Here is a 17,130-nt window from a genome sequence, read left to right as displayed (position 1 = left end):
TCATGTCTTCCCAAAGCTAGCTCTGTGTTATTTTCCATTATTGAAAGAATACAGGACAATGTTGGGAATCTCTCCCATATGTTTATTTAGGACAGAATATCCGACAAATCGATACTTGTGTCAAATGTGTATTTCTTTACTGAAGATCAGAACTGATGAGAACCTTTACAAACAATTTATGCAACCTGGCTGACAATGTATCTTAGGAATTCATGAATTCATGCAAAAATATCGAAAAGGTAAAAAGACCATGCTTTCACAGTAGCTCAGGCCTGGTTTAACTGTGAAGCAACAAAGGCCAAAGAAAGCTTGATGAAATGTGAAATGAGCACAAATGTCAGAGGAAGAATGTGGTCAGCCTTAGGAAAATGCAAGGGAAACCCTCAAGAAATTTTTTTTGTAAATTACCAGGTATGTTTTCTGTTAGTGAGACAAACAGCTGCACACATGAGCAAAGTCACAACTGACTGTGAACATATTTTATTCCAATACATCACACATTGTGACAGAGTGTAACCCTCTCATCTCTTTCAGTAATGATAAACCCTGCAGGTGGCCCCCTGTCCATGCCTGAGAACCAGCCCTTTATACTGCAATAGCTACAAACCCATCCTCAAGGTCAACTGAATAGGAAGATGGGGCTCCACTACTTTGAAGAGACAAGCAGCCTAGGAACCAGTGCCAGGAGAGCAGCAGCACTGCAGCCTCCTGAGAGACAGGATGGAGATGCCAACCTGCTCAAGGGACTGAGGCCTGACCCTGAATCCCGCTGTGCATATGGGCACAGGGAGCTCAACCCCAGCTGGAAAAACACTCAACTTTTAATCACAAGACAAATTTCTTCTTAGAGCCACACAAGCTCATAGTTTCCAAATGGAGCAAGAACTAAGGCCCATGGATGACCTAGTGATATGCATATGCTACCTGTGCACTGCCATATGCCTTTAACATAGCATTTAAGTGCTGTATCTTCATCTTTACATTTCCACACAGATTTAGATTTCCCCATAAGACAAACTGCTGACAGCAGAACTAACACCTTTCTGGTTTCTTGCACTCCTTACATAGTCTCTAATATTTAGAGAAAGATAATTTACCCTGTGACACCCTCATAGCATACCAGTATCCTAGAGGTGTCGTCCTAGATCCATTACTAGGTATTTAGTGGGATTTTCAATTTTACCACTACAGAATTTCTTGGTTCTCAGATTTTCCTGCTATATGTAAATACTACATCTTAACAAAATGAGCAGTTTTCTAAATCACTCCCACAAAAGTTGGGAAAGTCTTAGTCATGAATATGTCTATGTTAACAAAAGTGTTTTATACTTTATGCACTTTCTGTTACATAAACAAAGTTAATGCATTACACATTAACAAAGTAGCAAAATTACACAACCCTAAGCAAGGTTTACATAATCATGCTGTCACCTTAACTTGAAGACTTAGAGCTTGATTTCTCTAACTCAGCAATGCATTTGTGCTAGTTTTTACAGCAAATTCTGAAAGGTTTATTAAAATGAAACCCAGAAAGTGTTACTTGTTTCCCATAGATACCAACCACTCTCCTCTATGGGAAAGGCTCTGGGTGGTAAATTATGCTCCTGGAAACTCTGCATGCTACCTCCTTGACACAACTAATCTCTGCAGAAGTTCCTTGACCCTTACAGGGAAAACCAAAGTAAATGCTCACCCTCCAGGCTTTACTGAAGTATCCAAGTAGTAGCAGTATCAGAATCAATTATTCCTGCATTTAACAGAAGCAAAAAAATAAATAAATAAAATAAATATATGCAGCCTAAAGCAGGCTCAAACTTCACCACAACACAGGATCAGTTCTGAGGCTCCTCCAGGGACACCCTGCTCTGTGATAAGATCACATTTTCACACTATAAACAATACACCACATCCAAAAATGTTTGCTTTTACATAGCAAACTCTGAAAAGACATAGCTGAGCACAGCTCTGGCTGATTTACTCAGCGTTGAATTCACTATGTGTATTCATATGGCTGAATAAAACATTATTTACAGCCTTTAAAAGTAGAAGGTTTTAAAATTTTGTACAGCTATCCTTGTACACATAAAGTTAAGATTTTAGTATTTTTTTCTCCCTAACTGGACAGTCTTTAATCATCCAACTAACTGTCAAAGTACCAAAAAACCCAGAGCAACTCATGTCACAGCCTTGATTCTTAGTTTCATGACTGCTGTTACTTTGGAAGTAAGCACATGCATGGTCTCCAGTCTGCCATACCCACTACACTCAAAGTCACCTTTTTTCATTTTCCTTACAAAAACATCTTCCTCCTTTACAAATCAAAACTTAAAGCTTCAGATTAATATTAGGTTTGCACCACAGGTAGAGCAGAACTTTTGGTTTCCTCAGTATAAAATTGATTTATGTCTCAAATGCTTGCACATTAAATTGCTCTGTCACATGAGGAATACAAATGTTATTTGGTAACTGCTCACTCTCACAGAGAATCATTTATTGAAAGGATCACAGCAAAAAGGATCGTTATCCTACACATACATTTACATCTCACTTCTATTTTTCTACAAGACAAACAGATCACAAGACAAAGCAAGTTCAGTTGCCTTTGAAAATAAACTTTGTCAGAATCAAAAAAAGGCCACTGTATCCCCCATAATTGAATATTTGAATTGGACCCTCAATTGTGAGTGTTTCCTTAAGTAAAACCCAAACTTGCATTAGAGACACATCTGTTAATGTCAAGTGAATGCTCTACTAACTTTTGATCAGAGGAGAGAAATTAGCAAAGTTAATACTGCTTAAGTTTAATTATTGGCAAGATCAGCGGAACTAATTTTAGCTGAGCAAAGCAATATTCCAAGAACTTTGTTAAAAGGTGATTTTCAAAGTCCAATAAATGAACTTGAAATGCAAGGATGAGAATAACAATATACATCCAAAAGATCTAGTACATTCAGTGCTTGAAACAAATGTGAACATTTGTACTTGTTCCAAGATCATGCCAACTATCTATCAGTACTAACTTTCTAAATCTGTTCTGACGTGAAGAAGTAGCAAGTAAACCTACCTTTTTGTAACTACTGTGCAAACTTGTACAAAAATTTCAGTAGTAACTGTTTAACACCATGGTAAAATGCAAAATTGATAATGGTAAAATGCAAAATTGACAATAGGACTACAGATTTTCTACTAACTTTGTGTATACACCAGAGCATCCTAATCAAAAAGGAAAAAAGAGAATTTGCATGTAGAAATAAAACAGAAATGTGAAGGATTTGTTAATTGTATTCTATAAACAGTACGTATATGTGAAGTAATGTTATAAAATATTAAATGCCTGATAATTGAAAAAAAACCAAACCCACACGTAATTTTCAAGCAACAAAATTTGACAGCCCATGGAAGTAAGACAAGAGGAAACTGTTGCCAGTTCCTCCTTTTTGTTTTAAAATGTCATTGTCTTCTTTTGCAGATGATGCTGCCACTTTAAGGAAAGAAACACGACACTCTGTGAGTATATGAGGACTCAAGTGTTATACATGAGTGGAACATATATTGGTAATAGGAAATATAGAAAATTCCTTGGCATTCTTCATTCTTACAGTTTTGATTTTCAAATCTTACTGACATTAAATACTGATGAACGTGTGGCGAGGAGGCAGAGGTGATACTCTTAAAATAAAATAATGATATAAGGCTGCCCAATCTAGAAACATGCCAGCAAGCATTTGGATTCTGATCTATTATACTTTGTCCCATGCTTATAGAGAAAACTTACTTTTACATACTTATTAAAGAGTGTTGTATGTAGAAGCAGTATTTTCTAATTATTTTACTTATTAAGCAAAATTGCATGTCTGCTGTGAGACCTCTGAATGGGGAAGAGCTATTTTTATCATTTGTAAGGTTTTCTAAAATTACAGTGAAGTATTTCTCCTGTAAACATATTGTAATGATTCTAAGTCTGTGGATTTCAAGCTGCATCAAAGTATTGGATTTCAGAAAAAATAAAATTCCCATCTTGCTTGCAGGTCCACATTCTCTTTCCTAGAACAGAAGATACAAGACCACGAAGCTATCATTCAATCAGGATGGAAGTATTAAAAACCATTTGCTTCAGAGCAGCATCCCTTTGTTTGCTGTTTGCTATGAGCAGGAGCACATACTGCAGAGAAACAGGAAAAGCTGTAACAGAAGTAACATATTTTTAGAAATTATATCAAGGAAAGGCACCTAGGTTACTTTTCTGTAAGTACCAATCTCCTGAACTTCTGAAGCCTGACAGCTTCAGAAATGTGGATTTAGTCTTTACCTCATGGTTTGGGTTGGAAGAGACTAAAGCTCCAAGCCCCCTGCCATGGGCAGGGGCACCTTCTACTACACCAGACTGCTCAAACTCATTCAACCTGGCCTTGAACACTGCCAGAGATGAGGCACCCACAACTTCTCTGGGCAACCTGTTCTACCTCACCACAGAGACTAAAATATTATAGTTTATGACTTACACATATTTATGAAAAACTTTTGCCTATTATAGCAGAACAGCCCCTGAATGGGGCTCTGAGAGTCCCTGGACTGTCCTCTGATGAAGATTAAGTAACATCTCAGGGATGGGGATATTATATACAAAATACAAGCCTAATACCTTCAGGGTGGAGAAGCCCCAGGGCTATCAGCTGCCAGGCTCACACAGACCCTTGCACCAAAGGGTGGGGGGACACAGGCTTTGGGTGCGTGTTGCAAAGCCTCTGGTCAGAGGCCCATCCTCTGATGTGCAGAGGAGCCCAGCTGAGGGGCCCTTCACCTGTGGGAAAGCTTATCCACAGCACAGAGGGTGACAGTGACATGGCCCATCAAAGGGCCCCCCAGAGGAGTCCCCAGACCCTGCACCAGAGCACTGCAACATGATGCAACAGACCCTCTATGTTGCAAGGGACAGTGTCAAACTGGCCAGGGAGGCCTGTGGGCACTCCCACCTGGCCCTCAGTGTATAATAATCCACGGGATTCTAACCTCTTTGGCATGTGACAACGTGGCGCTGTGTGTGGCAGCCCTGGCTCTCACCACCAAGAAGACTGGATGCGGGGGAGCAGCAAGACATCATTGGGACCCTTGGATGGAGGTAGGGATGGGTAGGATCCACCTAACCCCTGTCACTCCCTTCCTGTCTCCCCATGCACACTTCTTTTCTTTCTTCCTTTCTTTCTTTCTCTTTGCCTCCTTTACTATTAAACAAAATATATCAATTTTTCTTGCACCAACATCTAACTTCATTTGGTTTTAATCTCCTTTTTGGGTGTATTTTGAACCTTCTAAGTTCTTTCCAGTTTATACACAGAGACTTAGCTTTCTTGCCTTTTCTGCATTTAAACTGGATCGTAACACCCTCAAATATAGAATTTCTTCCTAACATCTCATCTAAAACCACTCCTTCAGTTTAAAGCCAATCTGCCTTGGCCTACTATAACATGTCCCTCTTCAGCTTTCTTGTAGGCCTTCTTCAGGCACCAGAAGACTGCCCTAAGGTCTCTCCTGAGCCTTCTCTTCTGAACAACCCCAACTCTCTCAATCTGTTTTCAGAGGAGAGATATTCCAGCCCTCTGATCATATTTCTGGCTTTCCTCTAGACTCATTCTAAAAAGTCCCCATCTTTCTTATGTTGGGGACCCCAGAGCTGGGTGCAGTACTCCAGGTGGGGGTCTCACAAGGGTAGAGTGGAAGAATCACCTCCTTCGACCTGCTGGACACACTTCTTTTGATGCAACTCAGGATACGGTCACGTCATGTTGCCAAGTCATGTTGAGCTTTTTCCACTTGACTTCAGGTCAGCTCTTCCTTTAGCTATTGTTTCCTCCCTTCTCCTGAGTCAGGGCCTACATTCACAGACAGGTAAGCTTTGTGAGTAGAGCAGGTGACTAACTCCAGGAGTGGAAGTTGCACACCCAGTTAAGCTCCTTACAGCACCTGAGGAGGGGATTCACAGCTGCCAGTACACCAAGCAGGACACCTTAGCTCAGTGTGACAAAACACCAAAGAGACAGTGGTACACAACCACAACACAACACAACAGCCACAACAGCGGCTCTCTCACCCTCCTGGACCTACACACCAGCTGGCAGCCTCTAGGATGGTGGTTCTCAGCATGAAACTCTACCTAAGTTTAAACACTCACCTCAAATACATGAGATCCCTGCTTCCATTTAAAAAAGGAAAAACTGGGGAGGAAGGCTCACAAATAATTAGAAGAACAGACACTTTTGGAAAATAGTCTAACCATTACTGGAGTCACCCCTGGAACAAGAAGGCCTCCCTCCCCATGTTCCTGCCTTGTTCTGCACAAGATGGGAGGCAAACCTGGATGAGAAGTTGAACTGATCTGCTGTTCAGCTAAGATTATAAAAGCAAATCAGAGAACAAACATGGCAAGAATGCTGCTCCAGCACTAAAAGAGTTTTAGCCCAACTCTCAAGACTTCTTATGTATTTTTCACTAAGGACTAATTGATTGAGTGCACAGAGAACATTATACTGGGAGTTAAAGATGATCTAACTTAGATTTTGTGTAAATACCTCTTGGGGTTCCTAAATCAATTCATCTTATCTCCTTACCTAGTGCCATGATTTAGCAGCATGCAAGCTATTCTGCTTTACTTAAGAAGCAGTTCTTATTCTACAGTCTTCCAGAAATTCTTTCTTAGCATACTCTATCCTAACAAAAGAGCACTGGCCTTTCAGCACAGTATTGGTTACTGCTGACTGCTGACACTTTACTCAGACTATAGATACTTTGAGAAGAGATAATATTTTCATTTTTTTCTGTTCTGTATTCATTATATTTCTGCATTTCATGACCAGCATTCTAGAACAGCTTCTGTTGTGGTTATCTTCTTTGCTTTTTTTTTCTCCCAACTCTTTTGTCGCTTTCTCAGTTCCATCTGTTTTGAAAAGCTATGTTCGTGCTTACTAAAATCTTTCAAATTTTGCATTTTCAATTGGAACTGAAAAAAGGGCAATAGCAAACACAACTTTAAAATGGAATCAATAAGCCTGGGAACCACTTCTAATCTCCTATCTTGTGTTCCTGTAGCATACAGACATATCCACATGCAAGTGTGTGCATGAATTTGCACAAGGCTACTTTGTCCCTCTGATTCTTAAGTCTGTTGAAATTAACAGGGACATTCATCTTAGCACTGATGAACAGATTTGTTAAGGCTAAAATTAAATCTTGTATTCACCTGTAATTATATTCCAAAATGTTACACTACACATGATCTTTTGAGCACAGATGCTCACACCAATTACCGATAACAATCCATGAGAGTTAGTATATAGACCTAACAAGACACACCAAGAAGGACAGCAGGCTCTAATTTCATCAGTTGAAAACCATGGAAAATCTGGTCCTCATTCCCATTTTTGCCCTGAGCAGTAAATCTGCAGTATTCTTCAATACTGATTTAATTTAGAATTAAGAGTTTTCCTCAATATGATGGCTACACTCTATCTCACAAACCTAATTTTTAACCTTAAAATGTGACATAATATGAAAACCGCTGACACAAATAATTGACTGCTTTATTATAAATAGAATACTTGAAGTTATTTTTAAAATGCCTCATAAATCCACATTAAGTCTACTTTATTGATTTCAGGAAAGTTCATTTTATTTTCATAGTCATAGTCCATGATCTGTGCACTTAAGAAAAAACACTTTTTTCAGTTTTAACTGTCATTGAAATATCCTTCATTTCAAAGATATCAAGAAATTATCACTATTCACTTTCAATACAAAGCCTCTTACATTTCAGCTGTCATTTTCAAAAAATCATACTGAAAATAGTGTTTCTAAGCAGAGTTCAGTTGCAGTGTAATAAGTAATAATTTCATCAATTAGCAGTATTCAGCATCCACTGAGAGTTCTCTCACTATTATTTTATTCATAGAGTCCTTTGTGGAAGTAGCATACTAAAAAGATCCATTTATCCTTCAAGGTTTTTCATAAATGTGTCATACATCTTAGAAAACAATTGGTTATTATTCTTGCTCAATCTAAATAACTATAATAACTTCCAGGTGTAAAACCTCTCTTTATACTTCCAATCTTCTTTACTCCCATTATGGGTCTACATTTTTAATAACTTATTTTAACACTTCTACCTACTTTCACAAATGAATTCTGGAATTTTGCATGGATGCTAGACATGCCTGGATGGAAGGGTAGTCAGCTTATTGTTAAGAGCAGAATAGAGTTGGGCTTCATAGAATGCCCTTCACAATCAGTGAAAACCCAAGCATTTTATAATGAGCAAGACGCTAGTATATAGATGCTAACAGTGCAACGGCTGGACAGGAAAACGCTGTGATTATTAAATTCAGCAATAGCTTGCTTTCAGTGCATATTTTATTTCTCCTTCCCCATAGATCTCTCCACATACTTATTAGCACTTTTTTCCTCTCTCAGAAGCTCATCCTGCCTTATGTCTTTTCACTGCAAGAGTGCAAGGGGTTCCCTTCAGAGCACAATATTCTCATTCTTTAATCGACTGACAGAGATGGAGTTGGGCAGCACGAGGACCTCTCTCAAGGCTGGGCAGACAGCCCTGCTCAGAGTGCACAGCTCAACAGAACATCTCTGTCTTAGGAGACATGCATCTCCTACACAGCAGCCTGCCTCATTCTCTCCACATTGGCCAAATGTTTTGCTGACTGAGAAAAACCCAGCCAGGACAGTTCATTCCAATGGATGTTAAAATTTAAATAAAGCCTCTCAGAGCACAGTTTAAAAAAATCATACCAAAAACCAAGGCAAACATGCAGCAATATATTAATAAACTAGGTACCACAACAATGTCTCTGCAAATGGCACAAAGTCCAATCTCCATGATAAATATAAACCTAATGACATTGAGTGTGTGACTAATTCTTGAAAGAAGAGTGTCCTTAGGAAGAACACATTAACATCAAACTTTCAATTTTTCCACCTTCTACAGTCTCAAAGTGGTGTGCACAGGTACCTCTATAAAAAAAAAAACACACACACACCAACAAGACACATAAATCAGACAGGTTGGCTGCCTGGACACTTTGCTCCTTAATTACATATATAATTGTTTTTGAACCTGAAATTAAAATGTCAGAACGCACATGAACAGAAGCATGATTGCCTTTAACTGATGACTAGCATCCCATCTAAATGGAAATATTTAGATTCATCACCTAGATACCTTTTTAATTTGCTTTCAAATAGAGTCACAGGCAAGCATGTCTGCCTTCTCCCATTTGCACTGTTGATGTCAAGTTGAACTGGAAAGGCCAACCATTTCAATGAACTAAAATAAACGTAATTTTAAGGTCAAGTCACTTGTAACACTTCAGGCAGCAAATGTCATACTGAAAATAAAATTGAACCTTGGCTTGAGCAGAGATGAAAGGTTTGGCATTTCAAGGACTTCATTGTGTTTATCACTTTAAATCTACAAATTAAATACCAACATCACATACATTAATATTTATCAAACTAAGAATGCTTTCTGAAATTACATCTTTAAATACAGGAAGCATTATTAAAAACAAAATACTTTTATAGGTGGGCTTACTCTTAATTCAAATGGTGAAGTCTCTGCAAGACCTAAAACCGCTTAAAATTCCACATTGGCTTAGGGAGGCATCTATGACAACGGTAAGAACCCAGATGTTTCACAGGAAGGTCTAAGTATTTTGACAGAGGAAAGAAGTAAAATTGCCAAACTCAGACCACAGCATAAGAGAACAAGGATATTGAATATTTAGATTATTTCATTTGTGATTTATGATTTGGATAATTTTAAGAAAAAATACCTTTACATATCTTAATATAAACACTCCTCAAACTTACATGCTTACATTTCCTTCTCACTGTGTCTTCTAAGACACAGTCTTTCTTTTGTTGTTACTAAGTTTTGTTGTTTTTTTCTACTCCTACTTGAATCTTATGTTCTTTGCCATATGCAATAGCAAAAAAAAAATATATTGGGGTATTTATTATAGTTGTAAGAGTCTATGAACAGAAAAAAAGCAATTTGAAGTTTAAGCTATAGACCCAGTCTGAATTACATGTTATTTCATAAAAGAATATACCTTGCCAATTGAAAGGCAAAATGTTCTTATTTCTAAAAAGCATGATTATGAGAAGAAAACCAGAGAATTTAGTTCAATTCTCCCACTTACTTCTTTAGCTGCTTTCTTCCCCAATCACAATTTGACCTGGATATACATGACTTTTTTTTTTTAATTTATATTTTGTATTATGAAATTGCATATTGCATTATGGAACTGCATAAAGACCAAGAGGACAAAATGCCCCCCGAGATCTGTGTAGCCAGTCTCTGTTGGCACGTTTCACAAACTGATGCTCTGCACATGTAGAGATGCCAGAGATTTATGCTGTGCTGATTTGCAAGAATTCTGCCCTTAGTATAAAAATGACAGCAAATGAAAATGAAAAGACTTTGAAAAACATGCCCACACAAACACCACCCTCTGTGCTTCTGATAAGGCATTTATGGCCAAAGGTTCCTAATCCCAAATGTTTGATTTCTTTGCCAAATCACAAACTTGCCGAAGTCTCATATAAAGGCACAAATCCTGCTCTTCTCAAAGGCGACAGCACAGGGCAGGGAGCAGAGTGTGTAACACTGTACTGATGAAATAAAAAAAGGAATAGAAATCATATGCTAATAAGAGGAGGGAGGTTGCCAGGCAACCAGGGAGGGAGAGAAAGCAGTTTTTGATTTGAACTCAGTGCTGTCAAAGGGTTAGCATAGCCAGAACAAACAGGACATATTCAATCCAGCTTGTCTGCAGCCTCCAGTAATTTCAGCTTTTCTCAATATTTTAACTAGAAGTGTGTTCCCAACCCAGTGCCATTTACTTTTGTGTTCCCTGGGTCATTTTACTGACACTGGCAAAATGGTATAGGATAGGAGGGACAGCAGAATTCTTCAAAGTGTTAATCTGAAAAGCAGCAGCTTGTGTCTTTGGGTAGCACAAACTCCACTGTGCGGGTACACCGGCCAGTAGGATGGAGAGCACTAAGCAATCTTGGGTCCAAGCAAATCCCAGTCCATCAGACACAGCCACACCCCTCTGGGCTGCACTGAAAACTAGGCAAGTCCTGCCCTGCTGCTAAAACTGCACCCCTTCAAATGCACCTCGAATGCCTGCCCTGCAGTGCTGCACTCTTGGCACAGCCGATCAGCAAAATCCTGCCTCATGGGTAGCAGCTTCCTATATCAGCATGTAGTTATACTTTCTTAAAAGACGTGACACTAAGCAGAGGAAAGAATGAAATTCCAGTTTGGTCTACAACATAAAATCATTATGAAATTTATTTCTGTAACTAGAAGAAAATTAATTTCAGTTCCTTCTTGTTTTCAGAGTTGCTAACTGCAGTGACTACACATAAGTCTCAGCCGCAAGAAGGGTGGGAACAGCAGTTCTTAAGTGAAAGACCTTACAAAAAGAGTAAAGTTCTAAGGACGGGAGTTTAACTCATAAGTAACATTAAAACTCAAAGGTTGAAGAAAAATTAAAAGCATAAGTCAACTTTTTTTCCCGATATAATTATTTTGGAGGGTTTGACTGCTACAATCTGGCAGACTATCGGCAGTAGAGGCAACACCACACATAATTCCTTGAGCATCAACAGGATTTGCATATAAAACGTGAAAATATAAAATGTTTAATTCAGAAGACTTTCCTTCCTACTTGCCAGATGAAATTTTAACCTGATGATTAAATCATTCAATTCTCTAAGAGAGACATGATAATTGTGGTTTATAATCTTCCATGAGGCCTAAGCAATCATGCTACAACTGCTGTTCCACTCAGCTAAGAGTTTATTACAATAAAACCACTAAAACAATGAAAAGGCTTGAGAAATTCATTAAGCAAAAACAGCTAAATAGGAAGTTTTGTTTTCTCACTGACTGCTTGTCAAATGACCTTAAGAAGACACAGCCATCAATCTGGAACAGCCATCTGATCATCATAACAAGCTATAAAGCAGTAGCATAAAAACATTCTACATATTAAAGCTTCATTATGGAACTTCAAAAAACTAACAGTTATCTACGAGAGAGAGAGAGACACTGCAATAACTGGGGCTTTTAAAAATAAAAGTTTAGCCTAGATCAAAGAAAGCTAGCTTCAGTTATTTATTCACATAACCTTTGCCTAACAACCTTGTGAGCCATGCTGACTTACTAGAGTTCCCTGCTATCTTGCTGGAGGTTTCCTGTTTTTTACAGTATTCTTTATTTTTCAATCCCTGTCCTTCTTCCCACTGTGAATATGCCAAGCCTGGCTCTCAGACATACCTTTCTACCTGCAGTTTTTCCACTGTTCTTGTCCATTTGCATTGGAAGAAAAATAAATCAGACAAGTGAAACTTGCCTACCTTGCTGTCCCAGCCCATGCTTGCTAACAGCTACTAAGTGTATCTCAGGCAATGACAAACTGCCACTGGCTATCAAACCTACTACTTAAAACACTATGGAATTTGCAGGGTGTACAACAATGCTTCTCAAAGCTTAGGAGCACTTCTCAAGTGACCCTTCCATGCAGCAGGAAGCATGGCACAAGGGACTCTGCTTCCCCTGACTGACTCTGGAACCAGCAGGAGCCCTGGAGTGCAGGTGTGCTGCCTGTACCATCAGCGAGCTGCTCAAACAGCCATAACCTCATCCCACTTTCATTAGGGCTTTCAGACAGCAGTGTAGAACTTGCTGCTGAAGGAACTCAAAATCAACAAACATGCTGGCTGCTGAGTATTGAAGAACTCCTGGAGCCTCTTGTGCTCTCACTAAGGTCAGCACCCAATGGGCACAGTCTGGCCCTTAAGAAACATTCCTCTGAACCCTGAAGTAACACCAAAGAAAAACATAGGTGAAATATATAACTTTTAAAATAAAAATGCATGATATAAGAGCCATTTATACTTTCTGAAGCTAAAGTAAGAGAATGCCACTATAACTATGTTATGCTATGTTCACTGCAAGTGAAAGTGACACATATTTACCCTGATAATTCTCAGACAATTCCCAATTGCAATTTCAGAGCATGGCTCTAGCCCTTCACACCTTTCATTTTATTCTCACAAGTCAAGCAACAGTGCTGGGGTGGAAACAGCTGTGACAGCACCTCTAGGTAGCCAGCTGCTGGTCTAGCAGGGAATTACCCACTCATCGACACCCAATTCGCCTTTAAACATACACAGCCATGTAAGAATGACAATGCTGCTTCATGCTAAATTGTGTTGGGGGCTGGCTTTAATTGTTGAATGTTTCAGGTTTGTGACAGAGTTTTCAGTTTGTGACAGAGTGCCAAAGCGTCTCAAAGCCCTCACCAAGGAAGGGTGGAAGACCTACTTACACTTCTCCCCAGATGTAGTCTGGGTGGCAACGAGCTGGAAAGTATCCACTACCCAAACACCACCGAGTGAAAAGACCAGAGACTGCAGAGCAACACTGGAACGAAGACAGGAAAACGCAGCACCCAGAGAACAATGCTAAACAATGTCATTCGAGATTATATCTGACACTTAACCATTTTGCAATTCATTAATTTCTGACTACTTGATTTTACAACTTCAAGTCTTCAAAGAATCCTGGAGATTGCAAAAGATGTAATTATATATGGTTTACACACAATGATAGTCAGGAATTAGGTGAAAGAAAAGAGAAGGCAAAAGAATGGAAGACTTTCTTTCCCAGAGTATCACTGGGAAGTTTACATGAAGCCTGTAAACATTCTCTGGAGCTTAAATGTACATTTAGTGATTTCACATCACAAGTTAGAAAGGGAATGCTGCCCTCATAGTGTAGATTTCAAAAATTCTTGCAAAGATTGAGAGAGATAACAAACAAAAATCCAAGGCAAGTCCTTATACCATAAATCCAAGGTAGGTACTTTCACTTTTAAACAAGCTTTCATTTTGCTTAGAGTATCAGTGTCCAAGGAATTGGCAGCACACTTTGATAGTTGACTGTATTCAAAAAAAGGCAGTGTTTGGGGTTTGTGGAATTGCCAGTAGTTGAGGGGAGAGAGTTGTTTTGTTTCAGTATTTTGGGTGCTATTTTTGTTTTAGTGTTAAAAAATAAAACTAAAGAAAAGCATATATTTAAATCACAACACACCTAGTCTTCCACAATTTGGAAAGCAGATTTTAGGAAAACAACTATCTATGTAACTTATTCATCTTCTTTAGTTAGGTCCAGAGGCTGAAGCTGCTGGCTAAGCCAAGCAAGGGGCACAAGATTCCTCAGACAGTTTCCCAGAATTTTTCTTTTGCAAAGTAACTTGGAGAACCATCAGCGATTTTAGCTATTTCTAGCATAGATTCTTGACTCTTCTTTAACCAATGACATGTCTTTTTTCCAGCCTTAACTATTAAATACATTGTAAAGCAGCACCAGGACTTCAGAGATAATTTTTAGTATTTTATTATATGAACTTGAATTTGAGATACTAACCATTGAGATAAGTTCCATTAAATCATTGGTTCAGTTTTTATACTGTAGCCAAGAAAGTGACCAAAACACTCAAGTTGTGCTGCCATTGTTCATGTTGATAGACTCCCTCACTCAACAAACAAATTACTGAGAATATTTATCTACAATGCAAGGATTAGCTAACACGCACTGTACCTACTTCAAAGACAAAGACAAAATACATTTTTTTGAAAATGCAGTACTTCCTCCTCCCAAAAAATAAAGTCCTATGCAGGGAGGAAAAAAAAAAACCCGACCAACCAACAAAAGCCACACAGGGCTGCAATGCTGCAATTAGATTATCAGTAATTATTGATATATTCATCTGAGAGACAAACCATACAACAGCTAAATTTATTCAAACAGATGGGGGAAGGACAGTACATTTAGTTAGAAGGAGACTACGCTGGTTTTCTTGCTAGTTAAAATGACTGCTGAAAACAAAAATACAGGAAGATACTGACCAAAGTTTCTATTTGAAGCCTCAGAATAAAGCAAGCACTAGACTTTTCAAAATCCATCAACTCATCTCCTAAAATATGTAGTACTGCACACTATTACCAACACAGGATACTACCATAACAATGTTCTTTGAGTCTGTCATAAGTATCTAGAAATGCAAAACAATGCAATACAAGAAATATTTTGCATTAAAAATTTATGGAAAGTACTCAAAAACCCAAACAACTAAAATCAAACCTTTGCCACAGAAAAATTAACTTTAACACTTGAAGAAAAATCCAAGATTGGCTGCTCTGAAAACACTGAGCTGGTAAAAGACAGTGCTGATTTCATACCACAGTGCCTCCCTAATTGCCAGGAAGACTTCTATGATAGTTCATTTTTCCTGCCCATTCCATGCTTCAGTTTTACCAGAGTATCTGTAAGACCATTTCTGGACATTAGTCATGGTTTGAACAGCAGCTCAGCTAGGAAATGGACTGAACACAAAAACTCAATACAAGAACCAATGATAAAACTCAGTCACAACCGACCTAGAGATGCCTCCAAGTGTGTATTTGTGTATTATGTTTGGGCCTCAATGAACTGCAATAGTTCAACCGAAACTTAATATTTTACAGTTCAATGTATACCACAACAAAAAGTTGTGTCAGGCTAGAATGAGACTATCAACCACAACTTCTTTTATCGTTGCTTTTGTTTTACTAGACTCTTCATAAGGAGCTGAAGTTTACAGCCAAATGTGAGGTCCTGTGAGAGGTGGGAAAATGCTACCTTGAAGTCCAACCTTGCAACCTGGCTAACACCAGCAGGAGCTCACCACGTGTGCCACTGTCACACTCCACCTCAGCTCCGCCTTCCCAAGGCCAGGTCCGGGCCCCACTTCCAGCACCCGGTACGACCTGCAGCAAGGAATGTCATGCAAAAACCTTAAGTGCCACAGGTGAGAAAGCCACTTGCAGCAAGGGTACTACTCCTGCCCTCCTGTTCAACCTTCCATGCATCTGTTTTGGTCCGAGGAGACTGGGCGCAGTCCGTGAGCATAGCCTGACCCACGGCGGGACAGCAATGAGCCGGGTCCCGCACAGCTCCGCTGGCCCGTAGGCACCTACGGGACTCAGCCCGAGGCCATCGCCCACGCACCTGAGACCGTCCAGGGCTCAGCAGGTCACGGCTCCCGAGCAGCCCTGCCCCTCAGGAACCCTGCCAGAGCCGGGAGCCCGACCTCGCCGTGAAGACGGGGCCCGGTCACACCCTGCCCTCGAGTTGGCCGGGGAGTGACAGAAGGCGGCGAGGAGAGGGGAGGCGCCGGGCGCCACCCCCTCACGCCCCTCGGCCGGGCGCCGGCCGCGCTCACCGCGGCCAACACGGGGGCAGGGGCACGGCTGGAGCGGTGCGTCCGGCGCTGCCTCGGCAGCCCCTACCCGCAAGGGCTGCGGCTGCCCGGGGGGCAGGACAGCCCCAGGGGCCGGTGCCGGGGCTGCCCGCGGCCAGCCGGCGCTGCACGGCACGGGGCGTCGGGACGAGGCTCCGGGCACCGCCGGCGGGCAGCGGCGAGGCACTTCCTAACGCCACCAAACTTTACCGGGCGCCGGCGCCGCCGGGCACAGCCCCCTCCCCGCTAGCGACAGCCGCACGTCCCGGCAGGGCGAGTGGGTACCTCAATGTCCACCGGGTCCCGGCTCAGCACACGAGCCATGGTGTCCGCACCGCCTTCCCCCGGCTCCCCGCAGTCCCGGAGTGGAAGGGAGCGGAGAGCGGGAAGAGGCGGAGCCGGCAGCCCGGGCAGCAACGCCCAGGTGGGCGGGCGCCCCCCGCGCCGGGCCGGGGCCGCCCCGCCGGGCAGGGCAGGGCCGTGCCGGGGCCGGTGTCCCGCGGGCGGCAGCGCTGCTGGCCCCTTCCCCGAGATGCGGCTCGGCAGCCGCGCTGCCCGGGGCTCCCCACACACCGCCCCGCCGGGAACGGCCCGGGGCCCGCACACACAGCCCCGCCGCTGCACCTCCGCACGGTCCCTGTGCCTCGCCCCAGGGCACAGCCGGCCTCCTGCGCCCCTGCCGCTCTCACTCCCTGGTCGTGGACGAGAAACTGTGTGGGGAGGGCAAACGTCACCCAGGCTGTGTTTATCCACTCATGACAATCCC

The 17,130-nt window shown here is 41.3% G+C and overlaps 1 protein-coding gene across 1 annotated transcript in view; it reads right to left on the bottom strand.

The window, feature by feature from the left end:
- Positions 1-16,752, bottom strand: part of DPYD (dihydropyrimidine dehydrogenase) — a 344,164-nt gene extending 327,412 nt beyond the window's left edge. Inside the window, exon 1 of the mRNA XM_015635812.1 lies at positions 16,650-16,752. Coding sequence (XP_015491298.1) covers positions 16,650-16,688 — 39 coding nt within the window. The 5' untranslated portion in view covers positions 16,689-16,752. The remainder of the gene's footprint in view (positions 1-16,649) is intronic.
- Between the last annotated feature and the right edge of the window lie 378 nt (positions 16,753-17,130).

Source organism: Parus major, chromosome 8 (genome assembly GCF_001522545.3).
Source record: "Parus major isolate Abel chromosome 8, Parus_major1.1, whole genome shotgun sequence".
NCBI classification, from domain to species: domain Eukaryota; kingdom Metazoa; phylum Chordata; class Aves; order Passeriformes; family Paridae; genus Parus; species Parus major.
Note: the sequence above shows the minus strand (reverse complement) of the source record. Positions and strands in the feature narration are given on the sequence as shown.